At 39.8% G+C, this 22,240-nt stretch overlaps 1 protein-coding gene across 1 annotated transcript; it reads right to left on the minus strand.

The window, feature by feature from the left end:
- Positions 1 to 578: 578 nt before the first annotated feature.
- Positions 579 to 21,829, minus strand: LOC106092746 (neurotrimin). Its single transcript, XM_059365684.1, has 6 exons — positions 21,727 to 21,829; positions 5,897 to 5,994; positions 1,228 to 1,723; positions 887 to 1,168; positions 745 to 816; positions 579 to 676 (listed from the first exon to the last, which is right to left on the minus strand). The coding sequence occupies exons 1-6, from the start codon at positions 21,827 to 21,829 to the stop codon at positions 579 to 581; spliced, it is 1,149 nt and encodes a 382-aa protein (XP_059221667.1).
- Positions 21,830 to 22,240: the final 411 nt, after the last annotated feature.

The raw sequence follows: 22,240 nt of genomic DNA on the forward strand, positions 1-22,240 counted from the left end.
CAAATGTAAGTGGGGCACGGATAATAGAGGAATACAGGTAGTATTTTTGAAGCACGGATATTAGGGGTTAACCATGGTTAATAGAGGTACATAACTGAAAGCACAGGATGCCTGTTAACAGTGGTTACCGGTTAATAGAAGCCCGGATAATCGGGGTTCAACTGTACTTTATGGGGTCTTAAATCAATATTTCGAGGTTTTACAAACGCAATGACTAGATTAGTATTCCCCCATCATATGGTGGTGAGTATAATAAGAAAAGAGCGCAAACAGACGAAATAAAATTTTGAAAATTTTCTACCCAAAGAATGTTGAGAAAATTTTCTAGCCAAAAAAATTTTCTGCAGTAATAATATTTTGACAAAATTTTCCCTAAAAAAAATGTTGTCTAAATTTTCTATAAAAGTCGGCGTTGACAAAATTTTTTACAAAAATAATGTTTTTTAAAAAAAATGTATGGATAAAATTTTTTCTATGAACCTAATATTGGGACGAAATCTTATTAGACATAAAATTTCAACTTATATAATTTTGCAAAACAAACAATTTGATAGTCATTTTCTTAAATAAAATTTAATTCACATTGTACCGCTATTTATTGCTAACCCATACATAAAAACTGAAACTATCAACCATAAACAGGGTTTGGGATTCAGGTCATCATTCGCAATATATTCTGAAAATTTTAAGAAAATTTCAAGATTAACAAAAAATATTTTTTTTTTTTATAAATAATCATCTAACCTTCAATAATTATAAATTGATTGTCTTTACTGTTGGATTGATAAGCATGTTGAAGATTCTTTTTGGCTTTGTCTGCAATAATAAAAATAAAAATTTTATGATATTTTACATAATTTTCCAAATTTTCCATTGTCTCCCTTACGATGCAATGTTATGGTCTGTTCCATCTCGCCCAACATATTTTTGGCCACACAACGATATTCTCCAAAATCCTTTGTCTTCTGGGGTCTTATGACCAGACGCATGACAATCTTGAAGGCATTATTGCGTGACACAGTTTCATAGGACCCTCCTTGTATGAACTCCTTGTCCTTGAGCCAATAATTCACCGAAGTGGGATGGGATTCGGATATACACTCCAAAGTTACCTTTTGGCCATAGCCAACATAGATGGTATCGTAGCGGGTCCATATAGTGGGTGGAACTATAACAGAAAGAAATTTAAAACCGAGATTTTCTTCTTCAATCCTTCTTTGAGCTTACAATTCACTATCACCGAAATTCTTTTGCTCACAGTCGGCGGTACCCCATTGGAGGCTATACACAAATAGGCACCCATTGTTTCCCTGGTCACATGGGGCAACGATAAATTCTGACCCTCGGTGCTGTATATATGGCGCCCATTCTCTACATAGAGCGGTAAATCCTTTTCTCTTCGCCATGTTATTGTGGGTGCTGGTAGTCCATTGGCCGTACAGACCAAAGTTATATTTTGCCCAATTTCTACAACCATATCATTGCTGGTCTGAAAATCTATGATATCTGGCGGTACCACCACATCCAGGTAGCCCACTTGACTTTTCATGGGATCTGTATTAATTTGACACATATACCAGCCCCGATCGGATTCCTGAACATCTCTTATGCGCAGCTGCCATATGCGGTGTTCTGTATGACTTATGCTAATGCGGTGGTTTTTGGTGATGACATGATTTTGAATACTCAAAATTGTTTGAGTATCCACCCTGAGCCAAGCCATCTGAAAGGTAAAGAAAAATATGAAAATTAAACTAAAAGAAATACCCTTTTGGAAAAATTGTCTATAGAACAAAAATTTCTATGAAATCTGTAAAGAAAGGCAAAAGTCAGGCGGTGCCGACTGTATACTGAAAACATTATTGCAAATTACCCAAAATCGTTCGAATATATATATGGAAACTATATCTAAATTTTAACCAATTTCGAGCAAACTTCTTAGATATTGTGGTTGACATCGAGGAAAGCGTTGTTAAAAATTTTGGCAAGATTGTTCAATAAATGCGCTTGCAGTGGCTCTAGAAGTGAAAATAGGGCAGCTATATCTTGCAAAGAATGATCCGAGATTTGCAAAGAAAATCTGCTATCATTTAGCTCATCTCAAAAAAGAAACAAACAGTACTTATTGCAGTTTAAACATATCATACAGTCGGCACCGCCCGACTTTTGTCTTTCCTTAGTGGTTTGATATAGGAAGGGGGGTGCACCCTTCCCCTTACCTAAAAAGTACTACCCAAAAATAAAAATGTGCTAATCGGGATAATATGGGACTCAATGGAAGGTTTTTAGGAGTAGAGCACGAAATTATAAAAAATTGGGTCCAAAAAATTGGGTCATATTAAAAATTGGGTCCAAGTAACTGGGGGGCCGCCCCAACCCCAAAATTCCCTAAAACAGGTTTAGTGGACGATCGTGACGATATGGAATGAAAGGACTTCGGGAGTAGATTACTAATATGGTTAGGAAAGAGGAATAGGCTTTATAATTTGTTGATATCAGAAGGGGGCTGGCCCTCCCCCGTTACTCCAAAACCACCACCCAAAAAACAAAAGTGGACCTATCAGGTCAATATGGGTATCAAATGGAAGGTATTGAAGAGTAGAATACGAATATTGTATCTATAAGGCATTAAGTTCGGCCGGGCCGAACTTTGGATACCCACCACCTTCGGTATATATGTAAACCATCTTTCGTCATAATCCGGTGAAAAATCATAAATTATGCCCCCATATTGGTTTTTTTGGTAGCTATATCCAAATATAGACCAATCTGAACCATATACGATGCGGATATCGAAAAACCTAACACAACTCACTGTCCCCGATGTCGGCGAAATCGCACAATAAATGCGCCTTTTAAGGGCCCAAGACCTTAAATTGAGAGATCGGTCTATATGACAGCTATATTCAAATCTAGACCAATTTAAGCCAAATTGAAGAAGGATGTCGAGGGTCCTAATACAACTCATTGCCCAAAATTTTGACGTCATCGGACATTTTATAGGTCCAAAACCTTAAATCGAGAGATCGGTCTATATGGCAGCTATATCCAAAACTGAAATGATCCGGACCAAATTGTAGAAAGATGTCAAGGGCCCTAACACAACTCACTGTCCCAAATTTTGGCGATATCGGACAATAAATGAGCCTTTTATAGGTCTAAAACCATAAATCCGGAGATCGGTCTATATGGCAGCTATATCCAAATCTGAATCGATCGATTGCAGAAAAATGTCAAAGGGGCCTTACACAACTCAGTGTCCCAAATTTCAGCGAAATCGGACAATAAATGCGCCTTTTATGGCCCCAAAACCTTAAATCGAGAGATCGGTCTATATGGCATCTATATCCAAATCTAGACCGATCTGTGCCAAATTAAGGAAGGATGTCGACTGGCCTAACACAACTCACTGTCCCAAATTTCAGCAATATCGGATAATAAATGTAGCTTTTATGGGCCTAAAACCCTAAATCGGCGTATGGGTCTATATGGGGGCTATATCAAGATATAGTCCGATATAGCTCATCTACGAACTTAACCTGCTTATGAACAAAAAAAAGAATCTGTGGAAAGTTTCAGCTCAATATCTCTATTTTTAAAGACTAGCGTGATTTCAACAGACAGACGGTCAGACGGATGGACCTGACTAGATCGTCTTAGATTTTTACGACGATCAAGAATATATATACTTTGTAGGGTCGGATATTTCTATGGGTTGCAAACGGAATGACAAAATGAATATACCCCCATCCGTGGTGGGTCAAAGTCAAAGTCACCCTGACCCCAAAACTCCTCCAAGCAGACAAAGTTAGCGTTCATATCAATATGGGGCTGAAATGAAAGGTATTCGGGAGTAGATTACAAATCTGGCATACAAAATCAGGTGGAAGTACACGGGGTCACCCCACCCCCCAAAACCCACCAAATGGGCATATTAGGCAATCACGACTATATGGGACTCGGTTTGTTTGTTTCTTATAAACTCAAAAACGGCAGAACCGATTTTCTCGAAATTTTCACAGATTGTGTAGGTTGGTCTGAAAGGAAACATAGGCTATATAATTTTTTTTATATCAGAAGGGGGGCGGACCCTCCCCCTTATGCCAAAAATACCACCCAAAATCATAAGTGAACCGTTCGGGACAATATGGGTATCAAATGAAAGATATTGGAGAGTAGAATACGAATATGGTAGTACAATTTGAGTCCAAAAACCCAGCCTGCCTCAACCCAAAAACCTCCCCCCCCCCACAAACAGACATATTGGATTTCCATGCCAATATGCCACTTAAATGAAAGGTATTCGGTAGTAGATTACGAATATGTCATGTCATGTCCTCATTCTCAAAAACCCCCCAAAAGGGGCTTATTAGCCGACCATGGCTATATGGGACTCAAATGAAAGCAATTTGGCAGTAGATTAAGAAAATCACATAAAATTTTAAGTTAACATATCTAGGTGGTGCTTAAACTCCTTAAAACACCTCAAGTAGGTTACATGACCCATCATGACAATATGGGACTCAAATGAAAGGAATTTGAGAGTAAAAAAGAGATCCAGTTTTGAAGCCAAGTGTTTGTGGGTAAGCCTCAAAGCACAACCTTAACTGAACTTATTTTCTGAACATATCAAAACGGGGCTCAGATGATAGGATTTTGGGAGTAAAGAACGAATTTTATATTTATTTTTAGGCAAAGTGGTGGAGTGCTAGCCCCATCCCCAAAACGCCCTCCAAAGCCTACATATTTATCGACCATGGCAATATTGGGCTTGAATGAAAGGTATTTGGGAGTACAGCACGAATTTGACATCCATATTTAGGCGAAATGTTTGAGTTACCATCCCACCACAAAAAAGCAAATGAAACTGGACTTATTTACCGACTATGGTAATATGAGGCTCATATAAAAAGTATTTGAGAGTATATCACGAAGAATATTTACTTTGAGGGCCAAGTGTTTGGATGGCCACCTCACACCCCAAAATTCACCCCAAACCGGACATATTTACCCACTAAAATAAAGGAGCCCAGAAAGGTATAAGAGAGTAGGGCCAAAATTTGCCCTTGAACATTTCATTAAAGAATAGAGGCTACCTTCTCACATTTTAATGAGTGCTGTCCGATTTAAATTTAAGCTCAATGATAAAGGACCTCTTTTTTAAAGCCCAGTACTAACGATGTCTCGAGATGCAACACCTCTGGGAAGAAGCTTTTACATGACTTCTGTGCATGGCATAGTACCTCACATATGTCTCCAACAGTAGGAGGGGATATCCAATGTTCTCGCCAGGATATGGACCTACGGGTTTAGCGTCATCGGCGGATTTGCTTACCTCTGCGCTTCAATGATACGAATTCGATATCCATATATCCCATCTTAATTACCGACCATGGCAATATGTTGCTCAAATAAAAGGTATTGGTGAGGAGAGCATGAAATTGATACCAACTTCCAGGATCAAGTTTCTTGGGATCCACCACTTACACAAAACACCCCCCAAACAGGACTTATTTACACTACAGTGGCTCAAGAAAATCAAATCGGGAGATCAGTTTTTATGGGAGCTATATCCACACTGAACCGATTTGTCCCATTTGCAATCCCCAACGACCTACATCAATACTAGGTATCTGTGAAAAATTTCAAGCGGCTTTACGCGTTCGACCGCTGTCGTGATTTCGACAAACGGAAGGACATGGCTAGATCGACACAAAATATGATCAAAATACGATCATGAATATATATACCTCATGGGGTCGTAGATCAATATATCGGGATGTTACAAACAGAATGACTAGATTAGTATACCCCCCTCCTATGGTGGTGGGTATAAGAAGCAGTTTTATGGCGTAGTGAAGCGCACTGGGCCAGCTAGTTCTATAGTAAAACTCACCTTAAATGCCACTAAATCGTGAACTACGCATGTTAGTATTGCATCGCGTCCAACAGGAACTGTAACATTGTTGATGGGACCACTAAATTTTGGATCAGCTGCAAAATAAAAGAAGACAGAATATTATTAAATGAGAGAATCTCTAAAATGATGCATGACTTAAAGTCATTAATACTAGGAAATTTTCGTTTATATAGCCTAACAAAGATTTTGTGGTGAGTACTAAGTGGGGAGGAACTTACTGGAAACTAACACACGTATTGCTAGTGATCACCCGTATAGTCGGTAAGTCCCAACTGAAAGCTGGAGATATTTCTATAGCTACAAGTAACAGGTTACAAGTACAAGCGTGCTATGTTCGACTGGGCCGAATCTTATATACCCTCCACTATGGATCGTAAAGAGATACCTGACAAGTTCTTTGCCAGGTATCTCTTTACATGCAGACAAGGGATACTGGAGAAGAATTACCATGCTTTTGTGAGTCGGCAATAACTTCGTTCGATTTATATCGAGCTTTCTCAGAGATCGCACTATCCGAGTTGTTGTAGATGGGTTCTCATCAGATGAGTATAGATTGACCGCAGGTGTGCCACAAGGCTTTGTCCTTTCCCCTTCCCTTTTTATACCCTCCACCATAGGATGGGGGGTATACTAATTTCGTCATTCTGTTTGTAACTATTCGAAATATTCGTCTGAGACCCCCTAAAGTAAAGGGTGATTTTTTTGAGGTTAGGATTTTAATGCATTAGTATTTGACAGATCACGTGGGATTTCAGACATGGTGTCAAAGAGAAAGATGCTCAGTATGCTTTGACATTTCATCATGAATAGACTTACTAACGAGCAACGCTTGCAAATCATTGAATTTTATTACCAAAATCAGTGTTCGGTTCGAAATGTGTTCATTCACCGTAACGTTGCGTCCAACAGCATCTTTGAAAAAATACGGTCCAATGATTCCACCAGCGTACAAACCACACCAAACAGTGCATTTTTCGGAATGCATGGGCAGTTCTTGAACGGCTTCTGGTTGCTCTTCACTCCAAATGCGGCAATTTTGCTTATTTACGTAGCCATTCAACCAGAAATGAGCCTCATCGCTGAACAAAATTTGAACACATTTCGAACCGAACACTGATTTTGGTAATAAAATTCAATGATTTGCAAGCGTTGCTCGTTAGTAAGTCTATTCATGATGAAATGTCAAAGCATACTGAGCATGTTTCTCTTTGACACCATGTCTGAAATCCCACGTGATCTGTCAAATACTAATGCATGAAAATCCTAACCTCAAAAAAATCACCCTTTATATATATTCTTTATCGTCGCGACAATTTATGTCGATCTAGCCATGTCCGTCCGTCCGTCCGTCTGTCTGTCGAAAGCACGCTAACTTCCGAATGAGTAAAGCTAGCCGCTTGAAATTTTGCACAAATACTTCTTATTAGTGTAGGTCGGTTGATTGTAAATGGGCCATATCGGTCCATGTTTTGATATAGCTGCCATATAAACCGATCGTGGGTCTTGACTTCTTGAGCCTCTAGAGTGCGCAATTCTTATCCGATTGGAATGAAATTTTGCACGACGTGTTTTGTTATGATATCCAATAACTGTGCCAAGTGTGGTTCAAATCGGTCCATAACCTGATATAGCTGCCATATAAACCGATCTTGGGTCTTGACTTCTTGAGCCTCTAGAGGGCGCAATTCTCATCCGATTTGACTGAAATTTTGCACATAGTGTTTTAGTATCACTTGTAACAACTGTGCTAAGTATGGTTCAATTCGGTCCATTACCTGGTATAGCTGTCATATAAACCGATCTATAGCCCGATACAGCTCCCATATAAATCGATCTCTATATTTTACTTTTTGAGAACCGGATCATATCTTGATATCGCTCTAAAAGCAGAGCAAATCTTTTCTTATATCATTTTTTGCCTAAGAAGAGATGCCGGGAAAAGAACTCGACAAATGAGCTCCATGGTGGAGGGTACATAAGATTCGGCCCGGCCGAACTTAGCGCGCTTTTACTTGTTCTTATTTTCATTGACGTTCTATTGGGTCAGACTTCGAATCCAGTCTACTCATTTGCCGATGACAGTAGTCAGTGTCATTCATATTCATTCGATCATAGGCCCAGTCCTCAAGAATTGTGGATGAGACGCTCTCCCAGGATTTGTTGGCCATTTCCGACTGGGGTAGAATGAACAGAGTAGACTTTTACGCACAGAAGACGCAGTTCTGTTTCTTATCTCACAAGCGATTCACTGACCCACTTCAATCGTCGATAATTATCGACGGTATAGATATTGAACAGTCAGACACGTTTGATGTTCTGGGCATGAAGATACAATGTGATGTCCGCTGGTCAAAACACGTATTCGAAGTGTCGAAAGAAACATTCAAGTGTTTGGGTTTACTTAAGCGATGAAAGAAATATTTCACCTTTTCTGATCTTCTCAATATCCATTCTACCTACACCAGGCCGAGGATGTAAATCATCCTTGGAGCTACTTGACCGGGTTCACCGGAGAGCGATGGTATTGCTCGGGGACAGTAGATTATCCAACTCTATTGCTTCTCTTGAACATCGTCGGAATGTGGGTAGCGTTGTATTGTTCTATCGTTATTATCATGGCGTGCGTTCCAGGGATATTCGTCTTCTTAACCCCGACATTAGGATTTTCACCAGGAATACAAGACTTGCCAGAAACTCACACCCGTTTCTAATTGATTGGCCAGTCCTACAAACCTTAACATTCCTAATTGCCAACGCAATGCACTGCATTGGAGGTATGGCGACCTACATTTATTTATGACCCCAAATTAATTTAACCACACAGTGTTCTGTTAAGTCATTATGATTGATCGACAGTTTTGAGGTGAGATGGTCCACTAGATATGTGAGCAGAATAAAGATAACAGATTCGCAGTCCACAACATAATACCTTTAATTTAACCCCATATTGTCATGATTGGTGTATAGAGCCGCTTGGTGGAGGGCGTCTATAAAAGGGTTGTGCGCCACCCCACATCTGCCACTCTAGCACAAATTTGAATGACGCAAATGCAAATTTTGCCCATGAACATTCCACTAAGGAATAGAGGCAAACTTCTCACATATCAATGAGTGCAGTCCGATTTAAGTTTTAGGCTCAATGATTTTTATAGCCGAGTCCGAACGGCGTGGCGCAGTGCGACACCTATTTGGAGAGAAGTTTTACATGACATAGTAACTCACAAATGTCGCCAACATTAGGTGGGGAAAACCACCGCTGAAATTTTTTCTGATGGTCTCACCAGGATTCGAACCCAAGCGTTCAGCATCATAGACGGATAAGACGGACCGCTGAAATTTTTTCTGATGGTCTCACCAGGATTCGAACCCAAGCGTTCAGCATCATAGACGGATAAGCTAACCTCTGCGCTACGGTGGCTTCCATTGCATTGCATTCAAAAATATCTATCACTAGATCCCCCATTGTTTCAATGCATCAAATAACCTGATGGTCTCGCCAGGATTCGAACCCAGGCGTTCAGCGTCATAGGCGGACATGCTAACCTCTGCGCTACGGTGGCTTCCATTGCATTGCCTTGCATTCAAAAATATCTATCACTTGATCCCCCATTGTTTCAATGGATCAAATAACCTATTGGATCCAAAGTTTAAGGCCATATTCGTCATGCTACATTTAATTTGCGTCTCATCTACCTATGATCGAGTAATATTCCCCTTGGGGGGATTTTTTGTGGTGGGGCGACCGAATTTTTTATGTAATATTCGTAGTCTGCTGCCGAATACCTTAAATTTGAGTCCTATATTGATTTGTACGTTCAATATATCTGTTTGGGGCAGTTTCTGGGTTTAGGCGACCCCTTGGATACTGGTACCTAATTTTTAATACCACATTCGTATTCTACTCTCCAATACCTTTCATTTGATACCCATATTATCCCTATCCGTTCATTTTTGAATTTAAGTGGAGTTTTTGGGGTACGGGGGAGGGTCCGTCCCCTTCAAATATCACCAAATGATATAGCCTATACCTTCTTCCGGGCCATATCTTTAATTAGGGACGAAATCAGACTATAAATAAGCATTTTTAGGGGCTCAAGACCCAATATCTAGCGATCGACCTATATAGGTGTTATAGTATAAACATATAAAAGGAAGGCGAGTGCAGGCAACAGGGAGCAGAAGTCAATCGTCGGAGTACAGGCAGACATAGGGAAGCAGGAAAAATATCGGCGAGTAGAGTGAAAAAAAGACATAGGCAGAATGCGAAGACAAAAATGAGAGTGTGGGCCAGTGTATTTTCGTGGTCCTTAATACTCCGTGCAACCTCCGATTTTCGACCGATTATCAGTGTACTTTCGTGGTCACTGCATCATAAAGATCCAGGCAAGTTCAAGATAAGACAAATAAGCATTTTTAGGGGCTCAAGACCCAATATCTAGCGATTGACCTATATAGGTGTTTAAGTATGAACATATAAAAGGAAGGCGAGTGCAGGCAACAGGGAGCAGAAGTCAATCGTCGGAGTACAGGCAGACATCGGGAAGCAGGAATATTATCGGTGAGTAGAGTGACGAAGACAAAAGTGACAGTGTGGGCCAGTGTATTTTCGTCCGTCCCCTTCAAATATCACCAAATGATATAGCCTAAACCTTCTTCCTGGCCATATCTTTAATTAGGGACGAAATCAGACTATAAATAAGCATTTTTAGGGGCTCAAGACCCAATATCTAGTGATCGACCAATATAGGTGTTATAGTATAAACACATAAAAGGAAGGCGAGTGCAGCCAACAGGGAGCAGAAGTCAATCGTCGGAGTACAGGCAGACATCGGGAAGCAGGAAAAATATCGGTGAGTAGAGTGAAAAAGTGGCATAGGCAGAATGCGAAGACAAAAGTGACAGTGTGAGCCAGTGTATTTTCGTGCTCCCTAAAACTCCGTGCAACCTCCGATTTTCGACCGGTTATCAGTGTACATTCGTGGTCACTGCATCATAAAGATCCAGACAAGTTCTGTAACGCGATTGCCATAGATCCGTTGTTGTGCCTCCGCTAAAACGGTGTACTTTCGTGGTCACTGCACCGTAGAAGCTCTGTAAGCCCGCACCGTGTGTGTCCCGTCCACAGTGTACTTTCGAGGTTATTGAATCATAGTTTCGCCACTGTACATTCGCTAAACAGTGTACTATCGTGGTCACTGCATCGTCAAAGCTTAATAAAGCCGCCTTGTTTGTATCCCGTCAACAGTGTACTTTAGAGTTCACTGCATCATTGTTTCGCCGATGTACATGCGCCAAATAGTGTACTTTCGTGGTCACTGCATCGTCAAAGCTTAATAACGCCGCCTTGTTTGAATTCCGTCAACAGTGTACTTTCGAGGTCACTGCATCATAGTTTCGCCACTCTACCTTAGCGAACCAGTGTATTTTCGTGGTCACTGCATCGTCAAAGCTTAATAAAGCCGCCTTGTTTGTATTCCGTCAACAGTGTACTTTCGAGGTCACTGCATCATAGTTTCGCCGCTCTACCTTAGCTAACCAGTGTATTTTCGTCGTCACTGCACCGTAAAAGAGTAGTAAATCCGCAACGTTTGTATTCCCTCAGCAGTGTACTTTCGAGGTCACTGCGCCATCATTCCGCCGGTGTGTCTTTGCAAAATAGTGTACTTTCGTGGTCACTGCACCGTAAAAGCTACGTTAACCTTTGCCGATTGTCAGCGTTAACAGTGTACTTTCGAAGTCACTGCATCATAGTTCCGCCGTTGTGTCTCGCTAAACAGTGTATTTTCGTGGTCACTTCACCGGAATAGCTTCGTAAGATCCGCGCCGTTTGAACCCCGGTCAACAGTGTACTTTGGAGGTCACTGCATCGTATGTCCGCCGTGTGGCCTTCGGAAAACAGTGTACATTCGTGTTAACTACATCGTTCAAGCTACGTAGAAACTGATTCTCGCCGATGTGCCATTGTAAACAGTGTACTTTCGAGGTCACTGCACCATAGAACTTTGTATAAACCTCGCCGAGCATTCTTAATAAAGCCGCCTTGTTTGTATTCCGTCAACAGTGCACTTTCGAGGTCGCTGCACCGTACTATCGCCGATTTACCTTTGCCAACCAGTGTACTTTCGTGGTCACTACATTGCAAAACCCCCGCCGAGTGAACCCCAGCCCGGTATACTTACATCATTCCAGCGCTTTATCACCGCCTTTTTCACCCTTTCCAGAACAGTGTACTTCCGTGGTCACTGCACCGTAACAACCCGAGGTATATCCCGTGCGTTCGCACTGTGACTCCACGACCGACGTAACCTGAGCACGATTGCCTCGCCGGATAACTCCGATGTTCCCCGCAACACTACTGCCTTGCTTGGAAGTGCTGTTCCAGGCCTCCCCGCAAACAAATCACTTCCCGCTAAGCCCAGCCTAGTCCTAACTCTAGCACCCGTGTGTGAAGGTGGAAGTATCGTACCTGGTCCTCAACATCGTCAGCTGGCGCTGCCCAACCATTGGCTTATTCGGACCCTAGCTACAGCCCTGAAAGTGCCGCACTCCACCGTTCGACCAGTCGTAGCCAATTACCGCCTTGCCAAGTTCCAGCCGTCAACGGAACGTCTTTGATGGGGAAGTACCGTCCCAGGTCTTCACCCACACGTCACAGCTGTTGTGCAAACGGAGTACCGTTCCAGGTCTCCACTTACATCAACCAGCCACTGGCTGATTTGGCCAGTATTTCCGAGTGCCGCTCCAAGGCTCGGGGTTGAGTATTCGCTTGTAGTCACTAATCATCTTTATACCTACACTCAAATAAAAAGATTGTAAAAACCACACGGCACAGCTGTTGTGCAATCGGAGTACCGTTCCGGGTCTCAACCTACATCAACCAGCCACTGCCTGATTTGATGGAGAAGTACCGTCCCAGGACTTCACCCACACGTCACAGTTGTTGTGCAAACGGAGTACCGTTACAGGTCTCTACCTACATCAACCAGCCACTGCCTGATTTGGCCAGTATTTCCGAGTGCCGCTCCAAGGCTCGGGGTTAAGTATTCGCTTGTAGTCATTAATCATCTTTATACCTGCACTCAAATAAACAGGATTGTAAAAACCACACGGTACAGCTGTTGTGCAATCGTAGTACCGTTCCAGGTCTCAACCTACATCAACCAGCCACTGCCTGATTTGGCCAGTATTTCCGAGTGCCGCTCCAAGGCTCGGGGTTAAGTATTCGCTTGTAGTCACTAATCATCTTTATACCTACACTCAAATAAACAAGATTGTAAAAACCTAAACAAACTCCGTGTTCTCTACTCTAGTCTCGGCACGGACTCTTTCCCCGCGAGAAACCTGTCGTTTCAGTACATGGCTAATTTTCATATGATCCCCGTTTCATTTAAAGACTGTAGCGTGATTTCAAGGCGCGGACGGACGTACATGGCTAATTTTGGTATGATCTCCATTCACAAATTTATGGATTTTGTTGCCGCATAACAAACAGATTTTAAACACATTCTTCTAATGTCTAGATCAGCGATAGGCAGACACGCACACTATTGCACATTCTTGTGTACGTGCACAACAAAATCTGCCTGCAGGCTTGGAAATAATATGCAAATGTGTGAGTTTGCCCATCACTGGTCTAGACTGTTGATTGTATACTACGAATTCCTACCTCTCACAAAGCCTTGTGGAAAATTAGTGTAATTACAATGGGAAACAATGAGGAATTCTCCAAAATAGTTTACTTGAACATATTTGTAGACAAAACATTTTTACAAATCCTTTTTTTTATGTCTAAAGACTTGGCTGACACATAACAACGAGCAAATAAACCAACGATTTAAATGCCCAAGTGGAAAAGGGAGACGGAAGTAGAACTGCATTATGGGAAATAACAATGCAAAAATGGCATGGCAAAAATTCCATACTGTTTCCACTTTTAATATTTTTTTGTTGGTCTTTTAGGACAGGGTCCTTGGAATTTCATACAATAACCGGTAATTTTCGATTATGTTAAAGGAAAACAAAACAAATGGTAATTTATTTATTGCATGATAGTCTGCAAGCATATGAGTTGTGTATTATGCACTTAAATTCTGTTATAAACAAGAGCAGGTGGTATGGAATTCATTCAAGTGTTCAAATGAGTAAATGTCAAGTGAGTAGTCATGAGGGAGACAGTAGTAGAATCCGAAAGCCTTCTAAGCCTTAGGAAGACCAATAACGTTATTTAATCGTTCCATGGGATTGAGGATATTTTTGACACTGTAGTAAATCCAAATTTTTGGCCACCTAAAGCACTAATTCTATAATATTAGGTTGCCCAAAAAGTAATTGCGGATTTTTTAAAAGAAAGTAAATGCATTTTTAATAAAACTTAGAATGAACTTTAATCAAATATACTTTTTTTACACTTTTTTTTCTAAAGCAAGCTAAAAGTAACTGCTGAAAAATCCGCAATTACTTTTTGGGCAACCAAATAATACATCCATAATGATATTCCCCGTAATGATAATGCTTTTTTGCGACATGCCTTGAATAATGTTCCAAAAAATTAGAAACTTCTTTCGATGATAACATTTCTGTAGCATATCACAACGTTGGAGGCTTATAAATACCAAATTATCAACTCTTTTCTCAGATAGCTTTGACTTTGATTTTCACATTAAAGCTTTTACAGAAACATGGCTTCATAATAAGGTTTACGATATGAAGATCATTATTGTTGTGTTGGAGACAACAATACTAAGAAAACTGGCGGCGGTCTGCTGATTGTATTGTAAAGAGTGATTTTTTTGAGGTTAGGATTTTCATGCATTAGTATTTGACAGATCACGTGGGATTTCAGACATGGTGTCAAAGAGAAAGATGCTCAGTATGCTTTGACATTTCATCATGAATAGACTTACTAACGAGCAACGCTTGCAAATCATTGAATTTTATTACCAAAATCAGTGTTCGGTTCGAAATGTGTTCATTCACCGTAACGTTGCGTCCAACAGCATCTTTGAAAAAATACGGTCCAATGATTCCACCAGCGTACAAACCACACCAAACAGTGCATGGACAGTTCTTGAACGGCTTCTGGTTGCTCTTCACTCCAAATGCGGCAATTTTGCTTATTTACGTAGCCATTCAACCAGAAATGAGCCTCATCGCTGAACAAAATTTGTCAAAATTTGAACACATTTCGAACCGAACACTGATTTTGGTAATAAAATTCAATGATTTGCAAGCGTTGCTCGTTAGTAAGTCTCCGCCAAATTTCCCTCCAAGCAGATAACAATTGCATGCATGTCTGGTACTGAAATTGTGGTTGTTACAATGCGGCGACCCAAAAATAAAAGTGGACCGCTCAGGACAATATGGGACTAAAATGAAAGGTATTTAGGAGTAGAGTACGTATTTCACATTAAAAACTGGGTCCAAATAACTGGGGGGCCGCCCCAACCCCAAAAACACCCTAAAATAGGTTTATTAAACAAGCATGTCAATATGGGACTCCAATGAAAGGTATTCGGGAGTAGATTTCGAATGTAGTCAGGAAAAAGGAATAGGCTTTATAATTTGTTGATAATGGGGGGGGTTTGGGGGATTGGCGGAACCTCCCCCGTTACCCATAAAACATCACCCAAAAAAATGGACCGATAAAAACAATACGGATATCAAATGAAAGATATTGAAGAGTAGAATACGAATATGGTACTAAAAATTGGGATCAAGTATCCAGAAAGTTGCCCTAACCCCCAAACTTCCAAAGCAGACCAATTGAATGCCCATGTCAATATGGGACTCAAATGAAAGGTATTCGGAAGTAGATTACGAATCTGGCATACAAAACCAAATCGAAGTATAGGGGATTACCCCACCTCCCAAAAACGTCCCAAATGGGCATATGACCAATCATGAGTATATATGAGAGTCCGTTTGTTTGTTCTATAGAATCAAAAATGGCTGAACCGATTTTTATGTATTGGGTGCCCAAAAAGTAACTGCGGATTTTTCATATAGGTTCAGGTCGACCAAATGTAGTTGATGATGACCAAATCGAAGCATTAATCGAATTGGATCGCCATGTAACTGAGCGAGAGATAGAAGAGAAGTTAAATATACCAAAATCAACTGTTCAACATTATCACATAAAAAGTCTGGTGAAAAAGCTTGATATTTGGGTACCACATGTATTGAAAGAAATTCATTTAACAAACCGAAGAATCAACGCTTGTGATATGCACCTTAAACGCAATGAATTCGAACCGTTTTTAAAACGAATCATAATTGGAGATAAAAAATGGATTGTTTACAACAACGTTAGTCGAAAACGATCATGGTGCAAGCATGGTGAACCAGCTCAAACCACTTCAAAGGCTGATATCCACCAAAAGAAGGTTATGCTGTCTGTTTGGTGGGATTGGAAGGGTGTGGTATATTTTGAGCTGCTTCCAAGGAACCAAACGATTAATTCGGATGTTTACTGTCAACAATTGGACAAATTGAATACAGCCATCAAGGAGAAGCGACCAGAATTGGTCAATCGTAAAGGTGTCATAATCCACCAGGACAACGCCAGACCGCACACATCTTTTGTCACTCGCCAAAAATTGAATGAGCTTAGCTGGGAACTTTTCATGCATCCACCATATAGCCCTGACCTTGCACCATCAGACTACCATTTATTTCGATCTTTGCAGAACTCCTTAAATGGTAAAACTTTCGGCAATGATGAGGCTATAAAATCGCACTTGGTTCAGTTTTTTGCAGATAAAGGCCAGAAGTTCTATGAGCGTGGAATACTAAATTTGCCAGGAAGATTTGCCAATAGGTTATCGAACAAAATGGCAATAATATATATTTGATTAAAGTTCATTCTAAGTTTTTTTAAAAATGCATTTACTTTCTTTTAAAAAATCCGCAATTACTTTTTGAGCAACCCAATAGATTTTAATTGAAGGAAACCTAGGTTTATAGGTTATATAATGTTTAGATATCGATGATGGCGGACCCTCCCCCTTACCCCAAAAATGACACCCAAAACCAAAAGTAAACTAATAGACACAATATGGGTATCAAATGAAAGGTATTGGAGAGTAAAAAATTAATATGGTATTAAATTTCCAATCCAAGTATCAATCGGGCCTCTCCAACACCAAAACTCCTCTAAAAAGATATATCCAACGTCCATGTCAATATGGGACTCAAATAAAAAGAATTCGGCAGTAGATTACAAATATGGAATAAAAAATTAGGTCCAAGTATTGGGAGGTTGCCCGACCCCCCAATGACCCCCCAAATGGGCATATCAGCCGATCATGGCTATATAGGATTCAAATGAGAGATATTTGGCAGTAGATAACGAATATGACATTAAAATTTGCGTTTAAGTCTAGGTGGCGCTTTTCGTCCTAAAAATACGTCGAATAGGTTAATTGACCCATTATGGCAATATGGAACCAAGTCATAGGGGGTATGCCCTAAATCACCCCCTTAACTGAACTTCATTTCCGACTATAGCAATATGGAGTTCAAATCAACGGTATTTGGGAGTAAAGAACGAATTCTATTTCTATTCCGATATCTATTGTCAGGGCAAATTGCCGGTGGCCCCAAAACACCCTACAAACGGTTCATATTTACCGACCATGGCAATATGAGGCTCAAACTGGAGTGAAGCACGAATTTCATATCCATATTTGAGACAAAATGTCTCCCTAAAATCTCGGAGATTGGTAATGTCTTTCGTTCGAAATTTTTTGCACTTTCGCAGTCATCAAAACCAAAACAAGGTTTCCATTGTTGGGGTCGGATGGCGCCCAAAATCCACCAAATGGATACAAAGACCACCTCGAAATATCTCCCTATTATATAAAAGCTATTAATGGTGGAAATTCTCACACATCAACGATTCAAGTTTAAACTCAATAAGAACTGACCTTCTTTAAAACCACCGCTGAACATTTTTATAGCCTCCACCATAGGATGGGGGGTATACTAATTTCGTCATTCTGTTTGTTACTACTCGAAATAATCGTCTGAGACCCCATAAAGTATATATATTCTTGATCGTCGCGACATTTTATGTCGATCCAGCCATGTCCGTCCGTCTGTCCGTCTGTCTGTCGAAAGCAAGCTAACTTCCGAAGGAGTGAAGTTAGCCGCTTGAAATTTTGCACAAATACTTCTTATTAGTGTAGGTCGGTTGGTATTGTAAATGGGCTATATCGGTCCATGTTTTGATATAGCTGTCATATAAAACGATCTTGTGTCTTGACTTCTTGAGCCTCTAGAGTGCGCAATTCTTATCCGATTTGAATGAAATTTTTGCACTACGTGTTTTGTTATGATATCCAACAACTACGCCGAGTATGGCTCAAATCGGTGCATAACCTGATGTAGCTGTCATCTAAAACGATCTTGGGTCTTGACTTCTGGAGCCTCTAGAGGGCGCAATTCTTATCCGATTTGAATGAAATTCTGCATGACGTATTTTATTCTTACTTTCAACAATTGTGTCAAAAAAGGTTCAAATCGGTTCATAACCTGATATAGCTGCCATATAAACCGATCTGAGATCTTGACTTCTTGAGCCTCTAGAGGTCGCAATTATTATCCGATTTGCCTGAAATTTTGTACGACGGATCCTCTCATGACCATCAACATACGTGTTTATTATGGTCTGAATCGGTCTACTGCAAGGTACAGCTCCCATATAAATCGATCTCTCTATTTTACTTCTTGAGCCCCCAAAGGGCGCATTTCTTATTCAAATTGGCTGACATTTTACATATAATTTAATTGTGGTCTAAACCGGATCATATCTTGATATCGCTCTAATGGCAAAGCAAATCTTTTCTTATATCCTTTTTTCCTAAGAAGAGATGCCGGAAAAAGAACTCGACAAATGCGATCCATGGTGGAGGGTATATAAGATTTGGCCCGGCCGAACTTAGCACGCTCTTACTTGTTTTTATTTTATTTGTATCATTAAATTTATTTTTATAATTCTTATCTATTCTATAGACTGCAAATACTCATTAAAACTTTTCATTTGTCCCATTGGTGGCGGAAAAGAAATAACTTTCTTTTAATTTAAGGGATGAAATTCTTTCGAGTTCATCTCGAGTTCGTTGTCATTTTCTAAATTAAAAAAAAAAATTATCAATTCTAAATAGCACTTGCCATATTGACCATATTTTTGTTTTGCCTTGGCTAAGCAAAAACAGATGCCTCTATTAAATATGGGGTGTAAACCATCACCCATTAAAAGCCTTAATCAACTGAAGGCCAACGCTTTACAACGAATTAAGAAATAAATTTATTAATTGCAAGAAAAAGAAAGCAGAAATATTGTGAAAAAATATCTCCAGTGTTGTTAAAAAGGCAACTAGACATAGAAACCACAATTGCTTCGGCCTAATAAACTGGGTAGGAAAAAACACTAAATTGTGAGATTAGACAGATTCCAAAGTGATCCATGGAAAATAATGTTGAATAAACAATTTTCCTTGTGATAAATTTTAGGCCAAAAGAAATGGCTTCTGGTAGGTCATCTTGTTTTGTGGTCATTGGTAGATAATTCATGAATTTTTATTTTTTAATTTAAGTGTTGGCTATAATTAAGGATTAGTGGATTTAAGGTCTAGCTCTAGAAGAGGTAACATTGGGGAAATTTGTTTTAAATTTTAAGGGTGAATATTAAAATCGAAATCAAAATATACAAAAATTATTTTGAAATAATGGATTTAGAAAAAGAAAGTTAAAGAAAAAAATTTTTCCAAAATTTTTCAAAAATTTTTCCAAAATTTTTCAAAAATTTTTTCAAAATTTTTTTAAATTTTTCTAAATACAAAAAAAAAAAATTGTTAAAATTTTTTCTTTTACAAATCTTATCGAAAATTTCTTCTATCGAAAAATTTGTGAAAAAATTTTCAAGAATTTGTTCTGCAGAAAATTTTGTCAAAATTTTCTTTTTATCGAAAATATTGCTAATTTGTTAAGATATGTCTTTAGAAAATTTTGTGAAAAAATTTTTTTATAGAAGACTAGAAGACTAATTTAGAAAATAACAACGAACCCTTAGATGAACTCGAAAGAATGTTTTCTCTTCCCTTAAATTAAAAGAAAGTTATTTCTTTTCCGCCACCAATGGGACAAATGAAAAATTTTAATGAGTCTATAGAATAGATAAGAATTATAAAAATAAATTTAATGATACAAATAAAATAAAAAACTAAAAACATTTAGAATCAAAAATTCCATGAAGGTAAAACAAGTAAATAAATTTGAAATGTACAATAAATAAAGCTTAAAAATCAAAAACAAGTAAAAACGCAAAACGGCCGTGCCGAACTTTGGATACTCACCACCACGTATATTTATTATCCTACTAGCTGACCCGGGCCCATTCCGCTGCGCCTTCTTAAGTTTGGATGTAAAATACTTTATTTCAGCCCGATACTCTCATGATATCTGATTTAGGGGTGTTTTCGGGAGTGAGGTGGTCCCAGACACTTGGCCCTGAAAAAAATATCAGCATCGTGCTCTTCTTTCAAATACCATTTATTTAAACCCCATATTGCCATTGGTTTAGGGGAGTTTACATGATGAGGCGTCCAAACACATGGCTCCAAAATAGGATATCAAATTCGTTTTCTAATCTTAAGTACCACATATTGGTCGAACATTTTTTATCCTTTGCGGGGTGTTTTGGGGAAGGGGTGATTCCCTAAATACATGGTCCTACATTTGGATATCAAATTCGTTTTCTACTCCCAAAAACCTTTATTTGAGCCCTATATTGCGATGGTCACTAAAAAATTGCTGTTTGTGGGGTATTTTGGGAAAGGGGTAGACCCCAAGAAAAGTGGTCCCGAAAATGGGTATCAGTTCTTGCTCGACCCCCCAATACCTTTCATTTAATCTCCACATTGACATGATCGGTAAATATGGCCGATTTAGGGGTGTTTTGGGGATTGGGGTGGTCTCCCAAACACTAAGTCCGGAAAATATATCAGCAACGTGCTCTATTCTCATATATCTATATATCATTTATTTGAACCCCATATTGCCATTGCCCTCAAAATTGGGTATCAAATTCGTTTTCTAATTTCATTTAAACTCCTTATTGCAAAAGTCAGCAAATATGTCCGGTTTGAGGTATTGGTCCTTAAAACTATGAATATTTTGTTCCACTCTCTTTAAGACCCAAATTGTCTTGGTGAGCAAATACGTCCTGCTTGGGGGTTGTTATGGTGGTGGGACGTCCGCTAGACAGTTGGTCCCTAATGTTGATATCAGTTACGTAGTCTACCCCCACATGCATTTAATTTGAGCCCCATATTTCCATAGTCGGCAAACGTGACCGGCTTGGGGAGTGTTTTGGGGGATGGGCGGCCACTCTGTGGGTTGGCCTTGAAAATATATATAGGATTCGTGCTCCACTCTAAAAACCCTCTCATTTGAGCCTCATATTGCAAAAGTCGGCAAATACTTACTATTTGGGTGGTGTTGTGGGGGTGGCGTGGCCCCATAAACACTGCTTTGCTCCCAAAGACCTTTCATTTGAGCCTCATATTGCTATGGTCGTAAATTTGTCTTCTTTGGAGGATGTTTTTGATGAGAGGCGGCCCCCCAAACACTTGGTCCCATATTTGGATATCAGATTCTAATTCTACACTCAAATACCTTTTATTTTGAATATATCCCACCGTAATTGGTTTCGAGGATAAGATCTTCCTTAGTCCAGAGGCCTCGATGTATATCCTCGGAGATACAGAATTCCACCCAGGATTTGTTCTGAGCCTTTGTTAACTCACCTTTGACTTTTCTTAGGTCAGCCTTGAAGCCATTGTGGCTTTTGGCCTTTTGAAGAGTTTTCTGATGGCCTTCCTTAGACCAAACAGTTTTGCGGTCCACCATGGCGGTCGGTGTTCGCTCCTTCGCTTGGCACTAGAAGGTGCTGACCCAAGCGAGTCATTCAAGGCGTTCGTGATTCGCTTTACCATTATGCCTATGTTTTACGCAGTTTTCACTTCCTTTGCTGGTCTAGAAGGGATAGTCGTGCAAAATGTGTGCTGAAATTTATCAAACCACCGTAATAGGTCTCGAGGATAGGATCTTCCTTAGCCTACAGGCCTCAGATGTGACCTCCACGGAGCTGCAGAGTTCCAATCAGGATTTTTTTAGAGCCTTTCTTAGCTCGCCCCTGTATTTTCTTAGCTCAGCCTTATAGACGTCCCCATCGTGTGATGCGCTTGTGGCTTTTGCCCTGTTGAAGAGTTTTCTGCAGCCTTCCTTAGACCAAACAAATCTGGGGTTCCACCATGTCGA

This window comes from Stomoxys calcitrans, chromosome 3, assembly GCF_963082655.1.
Source record: "Stomoxys calcitrans chromosome 3, idStoCalc2.1, whole genome shotgun sequence".
Classification (NCBI taxonomy): Eukaryota; Metazoa; Arthropoda; class Insecta; order Diptera; family Muscidae; genus Stomoxys; species Stomoxys calcitrans.

What these genes read in the sequence shown, in the direction of transcription:
- LOC106092746 (XM_059365684.1), bottom strand. Translation starts at nt 21,829, where the DNA reads ATGGTGGACCGCAAAACTGTTTGGTCTAAGGAAGGCCATCAGAAAACT. An exon ending in ACGATTTAGTGGCATTTAAG is followed by an intron (nt 1,724 to 5,896) that starts GTGAGTTTTACT and finishes TTTACCTTTCAG; the next exon opens with ATGGCTTGGCTCAGGGTGGA. An exon ending in TCAATTTATAATTATTGAAG is followed by an intron (nt 677 to 744) that starts GTTAGATGATTA and finishes TAAAATTTTCAG; the next exon opens with AATATATTGCGAATGATGAC.